Source organism: Carassius carassius, chromosome 10, assembly GCF_963082965.1.
Source record: "Carassius carassius chromosome 10, fCarCar2.1, whole genome shotgun sequence".
Lineage (NCBI taxonomy): Eukaryota > Metazoa > Chordata > Actinopteri > Cypriniformes > Cyprinidae > Carassius > Carassius carassius.
In genome coordinates this window covers 7,471,394-7,494,436 of record NC_081764.1, presented here as the reverse complement: position 1 = coordinate 7,494,436, position 23,043 = coordinate 7,471,394, and the positions used below count along the sequence as shown (strand labels likewise).

Genomic DNA, 23,043 nt, shown 5'->3' with positions numbered 1-23,043 from the left:
TTCATTTGCCACCAAAAAGCACAAATTATTCCAGAATTGTTTTCTCTGAGTGTCTGATAACTTAAAATGTAATGTATTTAAGTGTGGATGAGCTGTCCTAATACTTTTCTGGGTTTCCATCTTAAGTAAAAAGTGCTGTAAACATCTTATATTAGGAACTGCAAGTATATTCCCGTGGCATTTGCAGGTGAGTCACCTGAGAAAGTAGGGCTTGGCATAGAACTTAAAATCTTCCCCCTGGATGTAGATGTCAAACTCAGATGTTCTGGTGTAGGGTACACGAATAACTACTGTAAGGAAATCAGCATCTTGACTCAATTCAAACGCTGGTGTTATCATGATTACATCTGGTGAAGTACTAAAGCAAAAGACAGAAAAACACAAACAGTTAGTCAGACTTCTCAAACTGGTCAGCAGGGATAAACAAGGCTAAATGAATGCGAATTACAATGTTAATTTAATTTGCAACCAATCCCAATGTTACTAAACAAGATCAAGAGGATCATTTGTGGAAGAAAAAAAAGTGAAAATATTATTTTAGTTTGTTAATCTGTGCACGAATCTCTCTAAAAATTAATAACGTTACTTGGCACTGTAAAAAGAATGGAAGACTTTATAAAGTCTATCTAGTCCGTGCTCAAATAGATATTTGAGAAGTAATGAATAAAGAATAGAGCTCACAACTCCATCTTGTGGTTACTCAATTTGAACACAATGAGACAAAAACAACCCATTCGCCGACTAGCACACGATAAACCTTGATTTATTTGATTAGTTTCAAATTAAACTAAACTCTATTTCAACACAACGCTGTTATTCGCCAGTTAAGACTGAAAGTATTAAGGACTAAAATAAAAGAACTCCGCGCTAAATGTCATCCAAGTTACGCTATGCTAATATGATGCGTGCACACAGGATAAAACCAAACCCAAAATAATAAATGATAACGTTAGCTAAAACCCAACGCAGATTAGAAGCTGTCCAAAGTCTGCCGATGGTGTTTGTAGACGCAATATTTATGCCAACATAAAACAGACAAGACCATGCACTATTTAAGACTTTTACGGATTCAATGGGTATAGTACGATTTATAAGGCAATTACAACATTATAAAAACAAAACTGATACCTTCACGTCTCTCATGTAAAGCGCTAAACAACATCAGTAGCACATTTGCAGCACATGGACTGCTTCCTGCTCTCAGGACTGGCCATGTTTTACCGTAATGACACATATAAGGAGGACTAAAAAAAGGAATTTCACTGGAATACTGCATGGTAAAGACGAACCATTAAAAACATTAACGTAATTGTAAAATATTTATAAATCAAATGAAATAATTATTTACTATATACACATGGAAACTGGAGTCAAAATGGATTTCTACAAGTTAATAAAGATGTGTGTGTGTGTGTGTGTGTGTGTCTGTGTGTGTGTGTGCGTGTGTGTATAATAAATTATAAAAATGTTATTTTTCAGTTATTTTCTGATTCGAACAGTCCCTTCAGAAGATTATCTTTTAATTTATAAACTGATCATAAGCGTGAACCAATAGCTACCATGTACACACAATACTGTAATATATATAAAAAAAATATTATGTATGACACCTCCTTAATATCCTCCTGACAGCTAGAAATATATATTTTTATTATTGTGTTATTTATACTTTTTACAAGGCTTCTCTACGGCATCAGTAAGGCATTAAGGTTTTATCGCAGAAGTATTACAAGTATTACGGTAATGAATGTAAGGTCCGCCTTCAGAGATCCATTTACGTGTCTGATATCTACGCTAAGCTGAGCAGCATCGTCTTCATCGCCACACTACAAATGAAGAAGTATGGCTGAACACTAAAAATATGTCCTGTGTTTTAACCAGAGCCATGGTTAATATATTTCCAAGCGGACAGAACACTTTTTCACCATGAGGATCCACTGCAAGGTCGTGGCGATCGCGGTATGTTTCGGAGTTTTTCTACTTTTGTACTTTTTCGGGGGGAACGCTGCGGACGAGCCGCCGCTGAAAGAAGTTGCGAAAGAAAATCATTTTCAATCCTTTAGTCATATCGAGGATATAGCACCGGCAAAAAAAGCGAAACAAGTCAACGAAGAGACACAAAAACCACCGAGACTAATCCGCAAAGAGCCGAAGTTGAGCAGCAGAGGAGGAGGGAATGTCATCGCAAAGACTCGGTAGGAAATTCTTAAGTGCAACATCACGATCAACAACCAGTTTGATGCAAAGCAGCATGTATAAATATCTGTTTCAAGTTGTCAAGATGTTTTCAAGGGTTTTAATATAATATAATATTATATTATACGGGTTTTTCCCTCATACTGTTGCTATATATATATATTGGCATCCTTTCAGCTCCCTTCTGTGCACATGATCAGTGCTTTAGTTTCTTAAGGGCATTTATGACCTCAGTGTGATTTGCAATCTCTACAAATCAGTGCAAATGCATGATTTAATAACAATCCATAAATCATTGACCTTATCCCGGATGTCAGTCCAACTAGACATTCTTGTCAAATGCCTACTTTGGCAATAGAGATTTAGGCAAGAATGTCTTGAACTGATTGTGCAATATTATGTTTCTTAATGTAACAAGGAAACCATGCATGACATTATTTTTGCATTACCCACATCCATATTAATAAATCTTACCAGAGACCAGTGTGCACTGCGCATGCTGCAAAGCCAAGTCCAAGAGCCCCCTGTATGCGTCTCAGCCACAATCATCTCAATTGTATTTTCATTATGGCTTTATTAAAAAGGTCACCTTGAATGCAGTTGCCTCGTTTCCAAAGGGTCTCAACTGAGGACAAAATCAATGATTGGTTGTGATGAGTGAGTGAACACGGTCCCTTGTGAGTGGAGGATGGAGTAGTTTATCCATCAAGATGATCCGCCCTTTCCGAGACATAATTAAAAAGAGATGTCACATTCATCCTTTAAGTGAACTGAGGATTGGTTCATTTGTGTCAGTATTTTGATAGTGTAAATTCAATAATGTCAAGGTTGGCGAACTATAGATAGATGCCGTCTTGTATAGTGTAAAATCAATCCTGCATTGAGGACGAGTTTAATATTCATTGCTTGTCTTCTGACAGCTTCACATAAACACCACTAATTGCATTTGTGAGATATCTCAACCCTTTGACCCTCCTGTTAGGTTTCCAGCAGTGATCCGTCTTGATGTCCACACCCCTGTGACTGCTCTCTGCTGATAAACCAACATTGCAGAGGGCCAACGCAGCCAAGGCGAAATTAGTTAAACAGTTCCACCGTACAATCAGGAGGGACGAGAGGGTGTGATTTGGAAACCGCTCTATGCGTTAAATTCCTGGCTCCATATCCATCTCCAAAGAGGAAGGAGGAGGGGTGAAACCGTCTTGTCTCGTATGACCTGTTGTTTTATTTAGAAGCGGTTAACTCTTCCGCACATTTTTTACTTTTTTAAGCGCATCCTCCAGACGTGCTTCCTGCCTTACTACTGCAAAACAGACAAATGTGTCCCTGTTGATATGTCTCATCACGTACAGGGGGCCCGGAAGGATTTTGACCCAAGGGCTCTAACACAAACAGACCTTTTGATCCCAATCTCTAATTTCTATATTTTTATTAGCTAGGGTTGTATTATAAAAAGAATAGTGAAAATTCCTTCATGTACTCAACCTCGTGTCATACCAAACCTGTATGAAGATATTTTGAAGAATATGAAGAATTTTTAATGTGTTTTCCCTCTTTGTATCCACGACAAAAGCATTTTGGGGACTAAAAATGCATATTTTTGAAAACGGGTTTCAAAGTGCAAGTTTTTGAAAAAAGCTGCTGTTATCATTTCTGTGTAAGCACCCAAAACGTGATTCTTTAAAAACGGTGACTTCAAGCGTGTGCGTAGTACGTGTTGATTTTAAAGGCAAGCACAAACAAAAATACACAACAATGCCAGAGTATACGGTACTTTTGTTGCTGTTCAAGAGTCTAAGGCTACGTTTACACAACAACGATGTAGTAAAAAGTAACGGTTATATGTTGTATATCAGTGGTTTTCAACCACATGGAGGACCCCCATCACTGCATATTTTGAGACACCCATTTCAAGTCTGTGAAAATGTAGGTCCTCCGGGAATGTGGTTGAGAACCACTGATATACAACATATAACGGTTACTTACTTACCTACAGGTACTGTTTACTAACAAAGTGACAGCGCCAACTACTGGCCTGGCATACGTAATACAGAGTTTTGGCTGTTTTCTTGGATATGTGTAAACGCGAATCATTTTGAAAACGTCATGTATACATTTAAACTTTTTAAAAACGAAAGGGAAAAACTTTTTCGTTTTTGACTACATCGTTGTCGTGTAAACGTAGCCTTAGACTATGCATTTTAGCAATTCTGGTTCTATCATCCTGAAGTCAATGGGTTTTTGGTTAAAACAGAAATAAGCTCATGATATTTAAACTTTTTTTTCTACAAAAAATATATAAGTAATACATGCATGTTAGAATTGTGCTCTTGCAAAGTATTATAATTTTCATAATTGATTAAAAAGTGAAAGAGATGACGGAAGATTAATGGTAGTGGTATTAAAGTCATGCAAGCATAGTGTACCTATGTTTAGCTTTTTATTTTTAGGGATTGTGTTCATGCTTACTTTCATGAAAGTTGTGTTCATTTGTGAAAACATATAGGAATCATAAACTTTCCTTGGCCACTGAGCTTATTTTCTACAATAATCCAAAAGCCAATGAAAAAAATCCTTTTAGGTTTTTTTGTTGAGGGAACCAGGGGGATGCGAGCTTCCAGACTGGCCTACAAAATACGTCATACTTTTTGTAAAACTCTTTTAGTACAAATAACATTGACCACCATTGGCTTTCATTATATTGGCATTTAAATACAGTATCTAAATATCTTCTTTTTATTTGAATTACATTACTGGAAAACTGGTTGCTCATAACACTTGTCTTGTGTTTTGCCAGAACAGCAAAACACCACTGCAAACGTTCTTGCAGCACCTAGGATTAAGTGTCTATTAGCTGTCAGACGAATAGCTTGCTCTGTCATCTGTAATGCAGCTATGACTAAAGGCAACTGTCGTGTGACAGCTACATTATATGAAGCCATAAACATGTCATGGAGGAAGAATAAGAGCCCTCCACTTGTGTGTGTGTGTGTGTGTGTGTGTGTGTGTGTCTCTAGCCTCTAATTTTTTGTCATAGATTCTATACAGAACACAGATATCTTTCCATTGTTACCCTTGCCTCTCCGAGTTTATTCCTCCCCTACGATCTTTATCTTCTAGCCTGGAGCACACTAGCATTTCACTTCAGGGTTCCATGGAACAGCTGGCTCTGCCAGGATCGGTTTGCAGACATTTGGAAGAGAGCAAGTAAGGCTGGGCGATATATGAAAAAAAAAAAATATCCCAAGGATATTGTCACATTTTTTACGATATTCAATATATTTCTCAAATGTTTTCATTTGGATTTAAATAATAAAAAAACTGGGGGAAATAATTAAACTGAGATAAGTATTCTCTCTCTCTCTCTCTCTCTCTCTCTCTCTCTCTCTCTCTCTCTCTCTCTCTATATATATATATATATATATATATATATATATATATATATATATATATATATCTTAGTAGAGGAGTGTAGAGCAGGCGGCAAAAATGTTCCCTTTTCTGGAAGTTTTTGGGAAAGTATGCTTGAATTTGAAAAATTCGATATTCACAATATTTTTTTAATTTTACATCATCAAAATTATTCCGATATTATCGCTAATATTCGCTTCATAAAATATTAAAACAATTACAGTTGTGAAGTTACTTTTCTAATTTAATATTTCAAAACTAAAAAAACAAATGGCAAGTATCCATGACACTAATATCAAAGTAACTTTTGTTGATGTAGTACATTTAATTGAACGGCCAATCTATGCAAGAATTACTAAAACCGTTCTTGCATAAATTGTTGCACTCAATTGATTGCATCCATTTACATAATGATTTTATGAATTATTTGTTCTTGTATAAATGAGGCTAAATATTCAACAATTATGGGAAGAGATAATGAACTTCAACCCTGTACACAATATAAATCCTTGTCTACAATCAATTGTATTTCTCAACAAGGAATCATCAGTGTCAGCCTTAAAACCGTTTCAGGAACTTTTGCTCAATAAGGAGTGCAATATTTAATTCGGCCTTCGTAGAGTCTAAATGGTTCCAGATGTGTCCACTCAGACTGCAAGAATTTTTATAAACTCAGAACATTTCATTTTTAGTAAAATGGTAACAAAATGCAGTTATGTGTTGGTCGTATGCTTGATGCGTTGTTTAGGATCAAAATGCCTCTCAGTGGACACATGATTGAAGAAATGAAATGAATAAATCGTTTGATATCATTCAGTCAGATCATTGATGCAATTCCTGTTGCTTAATTTGTAGTGCTATAAACAAAGGAAGCTTTCCCCACAGGAAACAAACCACAGCCACCAAAGCAGATTCTACAGTCTTTTGTGATACTAGTCAGAAAAATCTGAAAATATATTTTCTTCCCATTTGTCAAAGCCCAAGGTGTTTCCATGTTTTCCCTATTCTTTACTTCACTTCAAATGAAGGTCTGTGGTTCACTTGAAATGAGAGCAAGAGTGTTTGCACGTCCTTGGCTTAATGGAAGCTCTTTGATGTCTGCTTGAAAGGCTGTGTGCTTTTCTTGTGGTATGAATTTGTTTCCTCCACCAAAGCCTTGGATAAATGGAGGACTTTTTTTTTTTCCCAGAGGTCGTCTCTTGGGTAGAACGTTTGAGGGTTAAAGAGCTTACCTCTCTGGAGCAATAGAGACTCAGCATGACTCACAAAAGCAAACATCACACCAATAACAATTCTGATGGAGATTCAAGACAAGGAAATGTGAGAAACACCGGGTCATGATGAACAAGGGTGCTGCTCATCTGCCTGTTTAATATCTCGAGTTGTCTTGAAACTATTTGTCGAGATCAAATCCATTTCTCTAGAAATAAAGACGAAACAGTTCTACAGGTGATATCTTGTGTGCTGTATATAAAGTTAAAAAAATTCAAATAATTTTATTTTTTCAATGTTTCATTTTTAATATTAGGTTATTATAAATAATTTTCAAATGTATTTTATTTTGTTATCAGGTTTGCCCTTTTGTCCTCTCATTGAGCTGCTTTGCAGGTTGGTCTGACTCTGACACAGAATTGTTTACCCTTGAATCATTTAATTGAGGTTTTCAGTGTGCAGGAATATTTCACGAGTGTTTTGTCTCACGGTTTGTTCCAGCTGATTCATATCAGATGTTTTTGTTGTTGATGTCACCGTTTGTTTTTGTTTTGTTTGAGTTCTGTTTGACTTAAGTTGTATCTTTACCCTATAGGCAGAAAAGTGAGGTGGGACGTCCTGGGTCAAAGGTCACACAAACAGAGGATGTCATGCACTTGGCAGTGGTGGCTTGTGGGAACCGTCTAGATGAAACGCTCAACATGGTTAAGTCAGCACTGCTCTTTAGCATAAAGAAGATCAAATTCCACATCTTTGCAGAAGAGGACCTGACCGAACAATTTGAAAAAGGGGTGAGAGTATGTACCGTGATTCTTTTCTCTTTACTGTGAGTAAATGAGCCTTTTAATGTTGATGGTAATGTGTAGCTGACCGGTGACCTGAAATTGTTTTTTTTTTTTTTTTTTTTTCTGATGCTTTGTTTTATTTTCTTCAAAATGATTTGAGTATGTTTACATATCTAAGGTTTGTCTTCTCTCAAAAAAGCTGTGCAATGGTTAACTCTGTTCCCAATGAAAAGAATATCTTGCTGGCTCTCCAGCTATTTTATCTCTGCAGTGGGCTATATTTTATCTTAGACAAAGCTTCATCTCCTAGCTATGTAGCTCTCTTGGACCAAAATGTTGCTTTGTTCATTTGATATTAATTAATTATGGTAATTCTAATTACTATATTAGAACAAATGTCTTTTTACAATCTTTGTAGCTAGCTATACAATTTCTCATTGCATTTAAACAGATACAATGAGAAAACAGACCTTTAATTTAAACAGACCTTTGTTAGAACCCCAAGTGTGAATTTTGTGGCTTTGTGGTAACCCTCAGACAATGTCAGGCTAACCCTGACGACCAATCTGGTGAGGATGGTAACGTGAGAAACCTTTGCACATAAATCTATCGATCTCTTAGCATGCACTTCACTCATTACTCAGTTTCTGGTAAAGTGGTCATTCTCCACAGTCTTATGCACTCCTGTCATAAATTAATCGATTACCTTTCCTACATAATTTTTAACAAAAAACATTGGTAAAATATATATTTGGGAGTCTTAGACCTTTTCAACAAAATGTAGTTTGTCAAGATTAGATTAGATTTAATTGTAATGTTATATAGTGACGTAAATGTAGGCGTCCCACAGGGGACGGGTGACACTTAACAGGTTAATCGTTTTTACACTTGGACACTGGACAGCCAAAGCTTTTTGAGAAGTGCCCTCAAGCCTGGAACTGATCTTGATCTAGTCCTGCATCGTATTGCTGCAGATAAAAGAACTGAAAGCTTTGAAGAGTGATAGTGAAGGAATGCAATGTCATATCCTCAGTATTTTTTCTCTGCAGCTTTTTCAGCATTAGTTATTTGGCTGTCAGCAGGATATTATAAACCAGTGCTTCTTTACTGATGGGTTATGACCCAAAAATGGATAGCAGGTCTGTTCTAATGGGGTCCTGGACAGCTAGGATCTGCATCTAACAAATTAACAGTTGAATTTACAATTAAATACTGTCAAGTTTACATTCACTTGGTATTATGGCTATTATTAATGAAGTAATAATTGTATTCATTTTTGTTATTTATTTACCCAGTTTTTGCTGCATGTGTTGATGTAATGCATTTTGAAAATGATCAGTTTTCTGATTCTGAATAATTTTGCATATTACTTGACTTGCAGTTTTTGGTGATATTATTAATATAAATTTTATTATTATAATTTATAAATTAATTGTTATTCTTTTTTTTTTTTTTTTTTTTACAAATTTTATCTAGAAAAAATAAATGCAAAAATTTTAAAAAATAGCTACATTTGATACTTTTTGCAATTTGTAAAAAAAAAAAAAAAACTAAACTAAAATTACACTGGTCTGTGTCAAAGCTGAAAGCAGGGAAAATTGATCTTCATTATGTTAAAATGTGGTTAGAACAAGGTGTAACAATATGGGTAGACATCTTTGGGACCCATGCAACAATATTGCATTCTATAAATCACAATTCTTACAAACATAAGAAAATGTTGCTTTTTTTGAAAGGATTGGTATAGGTCTCCTCACACTCTTCTCTTCACTGACACCTGTAAGCAATAGCTTTGGGGTTTACTGAAGACTGACAGCCATGACATTGACTGATTCTTTCAATTTCCTCACAGTTCAGTCAGTGGCCTCAGACGGTGTCCTCCAGGTTTCATTATAGCATATATCCAATCACCTTCTCTGTGGGGAATGCAGACGAATGGAAGAAACTCTTCAAGCCATGTGCTGCCCAGAGGCTGTTTCTTCCCGTGGGTTCCCACCGCTGCTTCATGTTCTTTCTTCATTTGTTTGTGCTTTTCACCTCGCCACACCGACTGTAACCAAGTATTTCCTCTGATACCAGGTTATCCTGAAAGACGTGGACTCGCTGTTGTACGTGGACACAGATGTTCTCTTTCTACGCCCTATGGATGACATCTGGAAGTTTCTGAAGGCTTTCAACAGCACTCAGCTAGCTGCCATGGCCCCAGAGCACGAGATCCCTAAGATCGGCTGGTATAGCCGCTTTGCAAGACACCCCTTTTATGGAGTCACAGGGGTCAATTCAGGGGTCATGCTAATGAACCTTACACGGATTCGTAGTACTCTGTTCAGGGTAAGGAGCAATAGAACTGGCTTGACTTTTTTGCAGTTTCTTATACACAAATTATCAAAGCATAAATCCAGTAAATTGCTTCCATCAACACCTCCAAAGCTTGCACAGACATACTATTTCCTGGATCAACCTTTTACTCCGTAGCATTATGCATTTTTCATTTATATGCTGTCTATTGCTGATCATGGCATTATTTTTAATATGCATCTGTTTATGTAAGAGAATGCTCATTTCTTTGTCCTGTTCACGTGTGTTTTTGTTCGGGAGGTTTTGTACTCGTTCAGAAGATGTGTAATAGCATGTTTATATCTTTTTGCATTATTTATGGCGTTTGGTTATTACTAGATATTGCCAGTGTTTTCCTTGTGTGGTTTATTTCTCTTGATAGTCGTTTCACATGTCTTCTGAGGTTTCTTTGCACATTTAAATCCTTTTAACCTCGGGCTGTTTTTAGTAGGCAGTGATGGAAGTCTACTGATTGCCATCCATCGAGAGCGAGTGGGTGACAGTATTTTTGTAACTCAGCTAGAAGTGATATTTCCAACCCAAGCACATTTTCAAGGCTGTCTGGGGGAACAAAAAGGAAATTTCTTCTTCTGAAAAACACCTTAATTTCCATATCAACAGCTGTCTGAAAAGTGGCTGCCAGCTTCACTGTTGAGGGAAATGACCTGCCACTGTTGTGTTTACAGAACAGCATGATCGCCAGCGGTCTGTCATGGGAAAATCTGCTTCACCCTCTCTATCAGAAATACAAGAACCACATCACATGGGGAGACCAAGACCTCCTCAACATCATCTTCCACTACAATCCAGGTACATGTGTGTTTGCTCAAAGACATGCTTGAATATGATGAACTATGGTAAAGCAGTTTGTTTTTTGGACACGTACCAATTTTTTTTTATTTAGTTTTTAGTATACTATAAATACAATGGTATATATCAAAATAGCTTGGTTTTAGTGTGTTTTTGGACATACTATTAATACCATGTTTTTTGGACATGTCCCACGGTAATGCATAAGTATATAGTAGAAATTGACTTGTAGTAGATTTTACTGATACCACACTGGCATATACCAATTAATCAACCATACTTTGACAACCATACAATGAACCATACTTTGTAAATTAATAACAATATTAATATCAATACCTTGATTTAGCATGTTTTTTGGAAGTGTTATATGAATACCATGTTTTTTACACCTCTTCCATGATATTTGACAAAAAAACAAATCCTGTGGCATATCCTGTAAATAATACATGTTATACATCATAATACATGTACTATATTAATACCATGTTTTTGGCCATGCAGTTATTAAGGTCTCTGAATTGGTGAGACATTTGTCAAGCATTGTGTTTGTCTGATAACACTAATGGAACAGGTCCTAAAAGGCAGATTAACGAAAAATGAAAATGAAGTTGCTGGGGTATGGTATTTGCAGTTTGGATGAAACATTGAATATTTTAATTTGTGTCTGCAGAGTGTTTGTACATATTTCCATGCCAGTGGAACTACAGGCCAGATCACTGCATGTATGGAAGCAACTGCAAGGCTGCGGAAGAGGAGGGGGTGTCTATTCTTCATGGTAACCGTGGCGTGTACCATGATGACAAGCAGCCCGCTTTCAGGGTGGTGTATGATGCCATACGTGAGGTAACTTGCTTTTGTATCTTCAGGAGACAATTGTATGATAGAACTAATAGAATGGCTTTTAGACTGATAATAATATGTTGCCAAATTTAGATTGCAAAGGTGGCACAGAAAAACTTCTGAAGCGGCATTTAGGTGTTTTTACCCAGACTGTTTAATGCTGCTTAGATCTGGCATAAATGCATTTTCACAGCAATTACAACTGAATTACTAGGGTCTGAGCGGGTCAGTGCATGCTTGATTTAGTCTGGCTCTTTTATGTAGCATTGCATAAAAACTTGGCTGTGTAAAGACACCTTATGTTATGCACACTAGCATTCAAAAATGTTGGCTCAGTAAGTTTTTAATTTATATTTTAAATGTTGTTACAAGGAGGCTGCATTTATATATATATATATATATATATATATATATATTATATTATATTATATTATATTATATTATATTATATTATATTATATTATAATTTAAATTATAATATAATTTCAAGCTGAATTTTAAGCAGCTAATACTCCAGTCTTCAGTGTCACATGATCCTTCAGAAATCATTGTAATATGTCGAATTGATGCTCAAGAAATGTTTCTTATTATTATTATTATTATTATATATTATTATATTAAATATTATTTGGATTAGGGCTGTGAATCTTTGGGAAGGCTTCGATTCGATTACGATTCATAGGTTTTCGATTCGATTCAAGAACGATTTTTGCAAATTTAGAACGATTCAATTTGATTCGATTATAACGATTCGATTCTGCATTCTTTAAGTGCATTCACGGGATTATTTAAATGCTTCTACTAAATTCTTTAAATGCTTAGTCAGGGGGCAAATTACAGTAGCATTTATGGTTAGAGAACCATAGGTTAGAAAAAAAAAAAAAAAAAACTTTTGTCCATTGTTAAATGCTAGTTTAATGATGCGACATGGCATGCGTAAAAATGTATGTAAGCCAAGTTTTTAAAAAAGAGCTTAAAGAGTATTATGTATAAGCTAACATTTTGTCACACCAGGGGCGTAGCCATAATTTCAGAAGTGACAGAAATGTCAAATACAATCATTTTATGTATGTAGCCTATATAATAATAATAATAATTATTATTATTATTTTTATTTATTTTTTTTACAAGGAATTATCTTTTTTAATTACTTTTAATTAGCTGTAATAAATCAAATACACTGCTGGAAAATAATCAATCATTTGTAATCGATATTTTTTTCCTAATGGCAATTTTATGATTGTTTTATATACTAGGCTACATTTAATTAGCAATTATTAAATTTTTCTGCACAGAATAAGGTAGAAAATATACTTTATAGTTTCTATACTGTAATAAATGTCAATTAGCACTGCATCATTCATAAATTTTTTGTGTTTTTTTTTTTTAGTTTCATCAGTTAATTCTGCTTTTATTCAGTTTAGCTGCAGATATAGCCTGGCACGTCTATGAGAGCGAGATCGCTTCTCTTTCAGTGTGTAAACGTCTTCATCTCTATTTAACTTTTCCTCTCCATCAGCGAATGATTCTGAGAGAAAACGTGCCAGATCTGTTTGCTAATGAAACAAACGCTACTTTCATGCATCTGATAATCAGATAAATCTCGCGCTCTTATTTCAAGGTCGTTGTTAATGCTGTGGTTAATTTTAACAGTTTCCTTCGTATATTCGGTTCATCTACATTGTTTAAACACATTTATCATTCAATGGAACTGTGCGTATGATTTAGACACTTACATTTCTGCTCCGTCCATGCAATAAACACAGCTGTCGACGGCTCCGGTAACTCCCTCGGTAAGATACAGAGAGCCATTGACAAACTACAGAAAAGTAAAGCTACTTCACTTTAGTATTACTGGCCACGAGTCCTATAGATCACACGTCAGCTGCGTCAGAGACGAACGGAGCGCGAGCGCAATCCTGTGACAGTCTCAGGCGGTAAACGGTGGAGCGCGTGAAGGACAGATAAGAGGCACAATTCACGAACACTCTTCAAGGTCTCCATTAATTTGTGCATGTAGTAATTTAATGTGTATACATTTTGAAAGCATTGAATCGCTATAGAAATCGTGATTCATTCGATTCTTAGCATTTTGAATCGATTACTGTCCGAGATCGGCGATTCACGATTCAAAAATCATGTTTCAAGATCGATGCATATGAATCGACAGGGTTTGTAATCGATGCATCGAGGAAACGTGTGAATCGTTACACCCCTAATTTGGATAGAAAGTTAAAAAGTTTTTGTAACATTTAAATGTCTTTACTATATATAAAAAAACTCGCCCATAGCAGCACACTAAAAACAAGTTAAAACTTGTAAAAAAGAATGTAAAAGCCAGTTGTTGGATTTGAAGTTTTTCATTCGATTTTAAGCATAAGAAATCCATTTTTCTTTGCTTTGCCAGTCCACTTTCTAATTTTCAGTGCTAACAGAGCACATCCTGAGGCAGTTGAATCATATGAGAATAAATAGTTGCATTATGCATTCAGAGTGCAGTCTCCCTGAATATCTCCTTGAAGACTAATAGCAGGAAAGTGTCTCTTCAAGAGGAAGCCTTTTGTGTGGTTGAGTCAGGAGGGCCCCTCTGCTGTTCAGAATTCATTCAGATATGAAATGTGGACCTTGTGCCTCAACAAATGCATTGAACACTTTGAAACATAATGGATTTCATCTTCTCTTTCAGCATCCTTTTGAGGAGAACTTGTTCCAGTCTTTATTTCACCCTCTTCAGACTAAGTTCCTGGACACAGTTAACACCCTTTGTGGAAGGATACCACAAGTGTTCCTCAAACAGATTGAGAAGACCATGAGGGTTCTTTATGAGAAAAAAGTGGTGCGCCGTGTCCGACTGCCACATGAATAATGAACCTCGACTGCATTTCAGCATCATAAGGAAGAATCTCTGCCTGCTTGCTTGAATCAGAGTGATCTTTTCATCGACGAGGAGCAATGCCAGAGGCAAGCTACATTTGTTCCATTAGGCACAGTATGAGCTTAATGAGCCAGAGGAGTTGGAGATTTAAGCTGGAAGTTTCATTTGAGTAGAGGTTTTGGTCTGCTGGATGGAATCCGCAATGCAGGATGAATGGAACGCCAGCAATACCATCAAAAACTCTTGAAACAGAGAAGTGACCAAATGCATCGAGTGTCTCCAACTGTGAGAAACCAACAACCTGAATGTTCCTGAAAGAATATGAGAGACTCGTTGACAAAGCGGTTTTTAACCAATCCAAAAAAATATGGATTTATAACTGTTTATCTACAACTGTGTTCTACCACTTTTCAGCATCTAGTTTATCATGTCTGGTATTACACAATTGGAGTGTTTGTGTCTCAGTATACTTTCTTGTCCTTAAGCGACTTCACCAGTTCACCAGTGCATTCTGCTGCTTAATAGCATGAGATAGCACCTTGTTTTCAAGCCACACAAATGAATGTAGCATGCAGAAACTACCAAAGAGAACTAGCCTGTCAGCCTTTAGAGTTTAGTAAGATGTACATTGAGTTTAAGGTGGATGTTCACACGGTTTACATTGAAGATGATTTGTTATTAAGACTAGAAAGAATCCTGATGTTGCAATGTTGCCATTTGGATTGCATTTTAATATATACTGTATATATAGAACTTCAAGAGGAACCCTTTTGGCCTTTTGTAAGAATTCCACTTAAGTCTGTTCTCCTGTATATTAATACGACAAGCCAATTCTGATGGACATAATGAATTTGAGGTGCAATGTTTCTTTTATGGATAATCTGCAACAGTCTGGGAGCTACGCAAAAGGAATTGATGTTAAAGTATTTTAAGCAATATTCAGTCGGGTCAAGTTAAATGGAAACGTTTTGTTATCAGGAGTTTGAACTTCTGCCATAGTGGGATTAAACTAATGCGATCATATAAAATAAATCATATGCACTGATTAGAAAGGTTTGCACATCCTAACATTATACATAAAAACAAAACTATAATAAAACCATATAAAGTCATAGTTTACATTTAAGTGCACTTTTTAATACTGAATTTGGAGAAAATAAAATTAAAGGAAAATCAATGGCAAGATTTACATAACAAACTCTCTGCACCCAGTATGATCAGTTTACCCATCTCTTAAAAAAATCTAATCAATTCAATTTTGGGTAATCCCTTACTGTTATTGTGTTGACTGTTTCAGTGTGTATGTAGGAATATAGAAGGCAAGAGTGTGTTGTGATGTGTGTTTTGATCTCTTCGTTAGCACAATGTGCTTCATTATCACTGGTGTCATCAGTTTCCAGCCTCCTGTCACTGGTCTGGAATCAGTGATGACATTTCTTTTACTGGAAACTCAGGAGACACTAATACATCTCATGTTATCTCTATGTGAAGAGATACACCAGCGATGTTTATTGTATTCACTGTGCTTTTCTGTCTTTCTAAATGTATTGCATTGTATGTATGTATTTTATGTGTGTGTGTGTGTGTGTGTGTGTGTGTGTGTGTGTGTGCGTATATATAAGTGTGAATGTCAGAAATGTAATGAATACATATGCATTTAATATTAATTTGATTTTGTCTAACAATTATTTTTGCATTACATTTCATTACAGCAAGTAGGTTTAAATTAAGAGAGAGATGAGTCGTACTTGCGTTTAAATAAACTGGAAGATGAGCGTTCAATTATAAATAGGCTAATAATTCCAGTCAGGCTGCTCAAAATATTCAGGCCGTGTTTAAAAACCTATTGAACCAACTTTGACAGCATTTAAGGGCATACCGTTTGTTCGAATCGCTTCTATTGTGCTCCAAATTGTTGTCTACATGGGGAGTTCACTAGGTTTTGGAACATTTGCAAGTCACATTAACAAATCACCAGTAATACCTACAAACAAACCCCCCAAAAAATTAATTCTAGGTAAGCAGCAGCAGACAAGCTATTGCGCAACATTCAGCCGGCAGTGACGTCGCAGACTCCGCCATATTGAAATGTTTCCTTTCTCCTCTTCTTCACTGAGCTCAACAGCAGCCATCAGCTTTCGCTTTCCAACTGGAGACGGGGACAAAAACACAGACATGGAGACAGACACTCTTCTGGAAGCGCTTAAAGGTGCCCGGCTGTGTGTGCTGAGGTGGTCTGCGTGAGTTTAGAGAGGAGTTATATGAGCTGGTAATATGAGTTAGCTAATGTTAGCATGGCCTTTGGCTAAATGGCTTTTTCCTGTTTTTCGAGGTCTGACTCTGGTGTGGGTTAAGAGCAGATGAACTGGTTTCTATTTCCTATTTTATGACTTCTATCTTTTTATTATTATTTTATTTTTAGGCTAAAACGACGCGTTAGCTAAGAAATACATTGATAAACTATTGTTGATTGAAATAACTAGTTAACGTTAGTGGTATGGGATGATGTAGAGTTAATTGTAAGTATATTACACGTCTGTTTATTCAGGGTTAACTCTAAACTAATGAAAACTTGAAAAATGAAGTCAGCTTTTTTTTATATAGGTTTTCTTTATAACCCGAGTTTTTTTTTTGCCATTTATACCTTTCATTTCTTCTACTAACTTGAATATTATAACGGTTGTTGTTAATAATTTCTAATTCTTATTTGTATTTTTATATTTCTAGTCGGAGTGGGGTATATAGTTTTTGTGACTTAATGACGAAGCTCAGATTGATTGTACCTGTACTAGTATTTTTTTTTTTTTTTTTACTTCAGTGTGTTAGGAAAAATATTATAATATTTTGTCATTTTTTCATAAAAATACAGGGCTGGACTGGTTATAGATTTCCTTTAGTGGTCATAAAAGTACGGCGAGGTTTTGGATCTTGAAGATGGCCTGAAGACTAGAATCAAGAGGTTTAGGGTCATTATAGATGTACTGCTTACTTTATTAACCCTTCTTTAAAAAAAAATAATGATATATGTTCTAATTTTCATGAAAGCATGCATATTATTTCAAGACTAATTATAGATATTGTCTGAGTTGTCAAAATAGTTGTAGAAAGTAAAATTCTGTGTGATTTTGGATCTTGAATATGCACTAAACCTAGCAACAGGTGCACTGTAGTTGCTCTGTTAACATTTAAAATGTGAGATATAGTTAATAATAAATGCATATTTATTCCCATGAACTCAGATAAAAGTCAGAACTAGAATGAACTAACTAAATTTAGAATATTAGATATTTTTAAGTTGGAGGTTGCTTGGATTGCATCCAGTGCATATAATAAATCCTTAATGTGATCTTATTATTGTGTTTGCTGCAGATTTTGACAAGAAGGTGAAGAAAGAGTCATCTCCGGTGTTGGATCAGTTTTTGTGCCATATTGCGAAAACCGGGGAAACTCTGTAAGTATCTCCAGATATCAGTGATTTAAGAAGGGCATAGAAACCATATTTACCTTTGTGTGACCCCCTTTTTTATTTTTTAATCATAACTACTTTTCTGGGTAAGACCACAAGGTGGTTTATTGCATTACCACTGCACTTTTGGATTTGTTCCAAAACGCACTGAACCTTGTACTTATCGACTAGATCTGCTTTAGACAACCTGAACCTGCTCTCATTTCATGATATAATTATGAGAATACATAGTCAGATGCATATCAGAAGGTTTAATCTATGTATGTCTCTGGAATACCTGCTTCTGAATGGTCAGTTGAGTTCTGTGGTCAGTTATTTTTGCATAATTACCACTGAACTGTATTGCAGTGTTTATTTGATCCTACATACTTGTGTTCGTTCCATATCTCTCATATCACTCTGGTCTCTTCTCACATAATAAAACAATTTCAGCTGAATTTTCAAATACAAATATTTCATCCGCATTTATTTGGTTGGTTGGATTGTGACCGGCAGATGTTGTCTCTTACACATTAATATGAGTTAATAATGCTCTGTATTGTTGCATTTCAGGGTGTCCTGGTCTCAGTTTAAAAGCTACTTCATATTCAAATTAGAGAGTGTGATGGAAGATTTCCAAGCATCGGCCCCAGAGCAACGTGGGCCTGCCAACCCCAATGTAGAGTCGGTTCCTTTTGAAGAAATGAAGGAGAGAATTCTTAAAATAGTCCGTGGATACAACGGGTGAGTAACATGCTAAATAATTGCATAGTCATAGTGTGGTGCTATCACCAATTTTCCTTTCAGAAAAGCACTGAGTTTGTTCCTGTAGTAAGTGTACCATAATGATCTTTTGGATAAAAAGAGAGAGCCTGTCTCTTTACCCCAGAGTAAGTGTGCCATCTTCTGGCTGTTGAATATAACCTAGCCTACACCGTTGTGGAGGATGCAGCAGCTAATTGTTTTCTCTATCCAGGATCCCATTCACTATCCAGCGCTTGTGCGAGCTGCTCACTGAACCTAGGAGGAACTACACGGGAACAGAAAAATTTCTCAGAGGAGTAGAGAAGGTCAGTGCATGATGTATTGTACGATTCTAACTAATAGCCCAATGGATGCTGTTTATTTGTGTGTAGTGGTGCACTTCCTATAAAATGCTTTTATCTCCTTAACCCTGTTCTTATATAAATGACAGTTCATTCCCAGTATGTTCTCTTTTTGTTTGCAATTTTATTATAGTTTTGCTATAGTTTTGTTCCATCCGAAGTCACATGTGAGATAGCATTACTTACTATCTTTGACTTCCATAAAGGTTCTGTTTATTTATGGTCAAATGCATTTGTTTTGCAGGTGTGATTTATAAGTCTAGATGATCGTTTACAGTGTTCTACACACTTGTCTCTTCAAATGTTTGCTAAGTGGATTTTATTATGTGCTGTGACTCATGGATGTGTTTTATTGCTTAAGTGACAAGGCCCACATTTTAGTCCAATGAATTTGTATTGTTTATGTTATTGAAATTGATTGTATTTTGTCTTCATCAGAATGTGATGGTGGTCAGTTGCATTTATCCTACATCTGAGTAAGTAATTACTGTTCACTATTAAAATATAAAGATGCTACATATTCATTGAATGCTTAGATAGATACCTCTAATTATTGTAGATAAATGAAGAGCTATTTCTGGCCTCTTTGTAGGAAGAATGGATGCAGCGGTGTCAACAGAATGAATGGAGTCATGTTGTCAGGGAACACATCCGCCTTTACAGAGAGGTGAGGAAAGCAGATGGAGCTCAGGACTAGTGATTTTAAAAAAAAATAAATAAATACAAGAGCTTGAAACTTGATTTCTATATTACAGGAAAGTGAATGGTCCAGGAACGCCCAGACCATTAAACAGACAGAAACACTCCATGTCCAGTTCACTGGCCACAAATGGCCTTCCGGACAGTACAGAAAACAAAGAGACAGACACAGCACAAGGACACAGCAAATCAGCCAGGTAGGCTAAGTTTGCTATCATATCTCATCTCATCTGGTCTTTCACACTGTTTTTTCTTTCTAATTTTACTTCTGAATCGTACTTAACACTAGGACTGGAAAATAGTTAAATATCAATATGTATCGTGATATAATTTTTTCAGTGCAGAGATATGATTTTTAAACCCATTTTAGATATTTCGATATACATTACCAGTGTTTCCCATACACTGATTTATTTGTGGAGTTTGACTTCGTTGAACACGGCGCAGGGTGTTTTATATGAATGTATCTCTGAAGGGAACCGACTGTCTTCAGTAAAGAAATGACAGAAACGTTATTTTTGCACTGCAATTTTATTTTATTTATAATACTTTTATTTAGCAAGGATGCTTTAAATTGACCAAAAAAGATTACAATGTTACAAAAGATTTCTATTTCCAATAAATGCCGTTCTTCTGAACTTTCTATTCATCAAAGAAACTTGAAATATTCTACTAATTTGTTTTCAACATAATAATAATAATAATAAATGTTTTTGAGCTACAATTAAGCATATTAGAATGATTTCCGAAGAATCATGTGACTGGAGTAATGAATCACAGGAATAAATCACAATTTCGTAGGTTTATAGGATGTTTCATAGACTTGGAAAATTCACATTTCAGAAGTTTTTAGGTACAGACATCTGTTGTGGGGGTTTTTTTTTTGTAGTGTTTATATCAATATTGAATTATATTGTATCAACCGAAATTAAAAAATATATTGTGATATAAATTTTGGCCATATCGTCCAGCCCTACTTAAGACCAGAGATGGTGACCCGCAAAAATGAAATGCAGAGAAATACATAAATTACTGGAAAGCCCTGAACATAAATAGACAAATCAAAGGAATCATGTCCTGTTTTGTTTTGTTTAATAATGTGACTATACATCATTTGTTGTATCTTAAATGGTTTAAATCTAACATGGTGAAATCACTTTTCATCAATATCTCTACTAAATTCAAAGATCTCCAGAGTTGGATACAAATGTTCTGATTTGTGTAAAACTATGATGGGTAAATAAGTGGACATATTCACTAATTTCTCACATGATGAATAATTAAACAGCTTGAAATTTAGCAGCCCTTAATATCCTTCACATAACAGAAATACAGAATATATCTTTGTGTTCCAGTGATGCGTCTGTATCAAGCATTGGTGGGCCTCTCAGCAGCTCTGTGAAAAACAAACACTTAGATGACGAGGAAGATGAGGGAATGGAAGAGGAGGAACATGAAGTCAAGAGGCTGAAATTTAACCAGGACGGCAATGATGAAGAGGAGGATGAAGATGAAGTAGACCAGCAGGTCGTCGAGACACCCAGATCTACTTCAGCTAATAGCTCATCAGATCAGTCAGAGGAGCCCGAATCACCATCATCCATGTTGCAAGAGGGGAGTGAAGAAAAGGAAAGTAAACCTCATGGTTCAGCCGGAAGCTCTGAGGACCAAGGTAGCATCATTTTCATGCCCTCCTCTTTTGGGTAGTTCACACACTACATAAATCACTAACATATTCTACTCTTTGCTAACGTAGAGCCTTCCAGCACACAGCCTGAGTGCTCCGTGGCTGATTCTAGAGAGTCTTTTACTGAGAGAGAGGTTCCCTGTGGCTCCGAAGACTCCTCAGAAGAGCCCAGCGATATGGACCAATCAGAGCAGAGAGCCCCGGTGGGCGTGGACTCTAGCCCTGAGGTAAGAGAAGGGGAGGAGCCAAGCGAGCAGGTCAGCAGCAGTAGCACTGATGAAAATGTGTCTGGACCCACATCCAGCAGCAGCAGCGTAGAGTCACCCACAGAGGGCGACTCTGGGTCAGGGGCCCTGGACTTGGAGAATGCAGAGGAGGAGCCTATGGAGCAGGACTAGAAGCCTGCTAGATTGCTAGCCTAAACAATAACTGCAAGCTTTTGTGGAGATTAAGAAGACACACTTCAGTGGTCTTCCACAAAGGCCATCAGAAGCAACACCCAAGCTACCGCCATGCGCCTTTCGGTCGAGAGTCCACCTAACTTCTCCAACTTTCCCAAACGGACACTTTATGCAGGTGTACATATGATTTTATTGCTGAAGTAAAAGTTTTAAACTGTCTTTTTTTTAACAGTTATTTCCCTCAGTTTTTATCATATCATCGGTTTCTGCCAGTCTGTTTTGTCATAGAGCCTAAAGCGGTTTGACTGAAGTTTTTTTGGTGTCCAGTCATCACATTGTCAACTGTGACATCAATAAACAGCTAATTAAAGAAAAATTCCTGATAAAATACAAGTTAAACTCTATTGATGCAGCTGTGGCGTGCTTTTGGTTACCACAGGAAATAATTCCAACTTGTAGCTCCATTAGAAAAAGCTTAATTGGAAGTCACCCATCCTAGACTTCTATAATGTTAAAGCTGAACTTGTATTCAACTATTTCTTCTAATATTTTAGTCTTTAAGAGAGTTTAATCTGTATCTAGTCTTGTTCAAGGCTTTAGATCAGATAGGTCTTCTCTGCATTGGTTTATTAATATTTAAATCACCTAGTGTCAAGCATCAGGGCAGTGGAGTTTATCGTCCTGCTCTCTCTGAAGACTCATAACTTGGCTGCTGTTCAGGTTACGTTCCAAGCAAATACAAGCCATAGCTATCTTTGTTCTGTTGAATGATTCAAGCCTAGCATAACATTTTCTTTCTGGTCATTTGTGTGTAACTGACGGAATGTAAAATCTCCTTTCTCACATGCTACCACCTTCGCTTTTGTATTCTTGTGCAGTCTGCGCTGCATTGAAAGTGAGTGGTTTATGTCAGGTACATTTACCTCTTGATTCAAACTGATTTCATGATTCATGTTAATTTATACCAGCATTTCAATCTCCTACTTCATGAGAAGTTGTTTCCATTTGTTTTGGTGGGTGGTTGTTGACTGCTCCGACTAACTCAATTACAATGTCGTTTGTGACGGTCCAACCTCGAGTTATCCCGCGATAACAGCTGGCTGCCGTTTTGCAGCTGTGTGTTTTCGATATTTAGAATTTTTCAATTTCTTTAAAGTAGTGTTTTGTAGAGAATTGTTCACTGCCTTTTGTGCATCCATATATAATTGTATACTTTTTTCTGTGTATTACTGAATG

General features: G+C 36.3%; 3 protein-coding genes across 4 annotated transcripts in view; 2 read left to right on the top strand and 1 right to left on the bottom strand.

The window, feature by feature from the left end:
* The window catches only part of shq1 (SHQ1, H/ACA ribonucleoprotein assembly factor), a 39,335-nt gene extending 38,074 nt beyond the window's left edge, over window positions 1-1,261 (bottom strand). Inside the window, exons 1-2 of the mRNA XM_059559918.1 lie at window positions 1,129-1,261; window positions 197-358 (exon numbers count right to left, since the gene is read on the bottom strand). Coding sequence (XP_059415901.1) covers window positions 197-339 — 143 coding nt within the window. The 5' untranslated portion in view covers window positions 340-358; window positions 1,129-1,261. The remainder of the gene's footprint in view (window positions 1-196; window positions 359-1,128) is intronic.
* A 520-nt stretch (window positions 1,262-1,781) lies between these two features.
* Window positions 1,782-14,924, top strand: LOC132151649 (glucoside xylosyltransferase 2-like). The gene is made up of 7 exons (XM_059559917.1): window positions 1,782-2,195; window positions 7,415-7,610; window positions 9,457-9,588; window positions 9,684-9,935; window positions 10,628-10,751; window positions 11,425-11,597; window positions 14,281-14,924. Exons 1-7 carry the CDS (start codon window positions 1,927-1,929, stop codon window positions 14,458-14,460), a joined length of 1,326 nt encoding a protein of 441 aa, XP_059415900.1. The 5' UTR covers window positions 1,782-1,926; the 3' UTR covers window positions 14,461-14,924.
* A 1,587-nt stretch (window positions 14,925-16,511) lies between these two features.
* On the top strand, window positions 16,512-22,158 carry LOC132151648 (serine/threonine-protein phosphatase 4 regulatory subunit 2-B). 2 transcript variants are annotated; one of them, XM_059559915.1, is made up of 9 exons: window positions 16,512-16,678; window positions 17,839-17,920; window positions 18,488-18,658; window positions 18,891-18,984; window positions 19,459-19,496; window positions 19,613-19,687; window positions 19,776-19,916; window positions 21,075-21,391; window positions 21,476-22,158. In XM_059559915.1, exons 1-9 carry the CDS (start codon window positions 16,558-16,560, stop codon window positions 21,802-21,804), a joined length of 1,368 nt encoding a protein of 455 aa, XP_059415898.1. In that variant the 5' UTR covers window positions 16,512-16,557; the 3' UTR covers window positions 21,805-22,158. The 2 variants fall into 2 exon arrangements, with proteins under 2 accessions (XP_059415898.1, XP_059415899.1); XM_059559916.1 differs by having other exon boundaries at window positions 16,659-16,709.
* The last annotated feature ends 885 nt before the right edge of the window (window positions 22,159-23,043 follow it).

Bases quoted from the DNA above. Each gene is read 5' to 3' on its own strand.
- LOC132151649 (XM_059559917.1), top strand. From the start codon at position 1,927: ATGAGGATCCACTGCAAGGTCGTGGCGATCGCGGTATGTTTCGGAGTT. The intron at 7,611-9,456 runs GTGAGAGTATGT...ATTTCCTCACAG, and splicing joins CCGAACAATTTGAAAAAGGG to TTCAGTCAGTGGCCTCAGAC. The intron at 9,936-10,627 runs GTAAGGAGCAAT...TTGTGTTTACAG, and splicing joins TTCGTAGTACTCTGTTCAGG to AACAGCATGATCGCCAGCGG.
- LOC132151648 (XM_059559915.1), top strand. From the start codon at position 16,558: ATGTTTCCTTTCTCCTCTTCTTCACTGAGCTCAACAGCAGCCATCAGC. The intron at 16,679-17,838 runs GTGCCCGGCTGT...TGTTTGCTGCAG, and splicing joins TCTTCTGGAAGCGCTTAAAG to ATTTTGACAAGAAGGTGAAG. The intron at 19,688-19,775 runs GTGAGGAAAGCA...TCTATATTACAG, and splicing joins ACATCCGCCTTTACAGAGAG to GAAAGTGAATGGTCCAGGAA.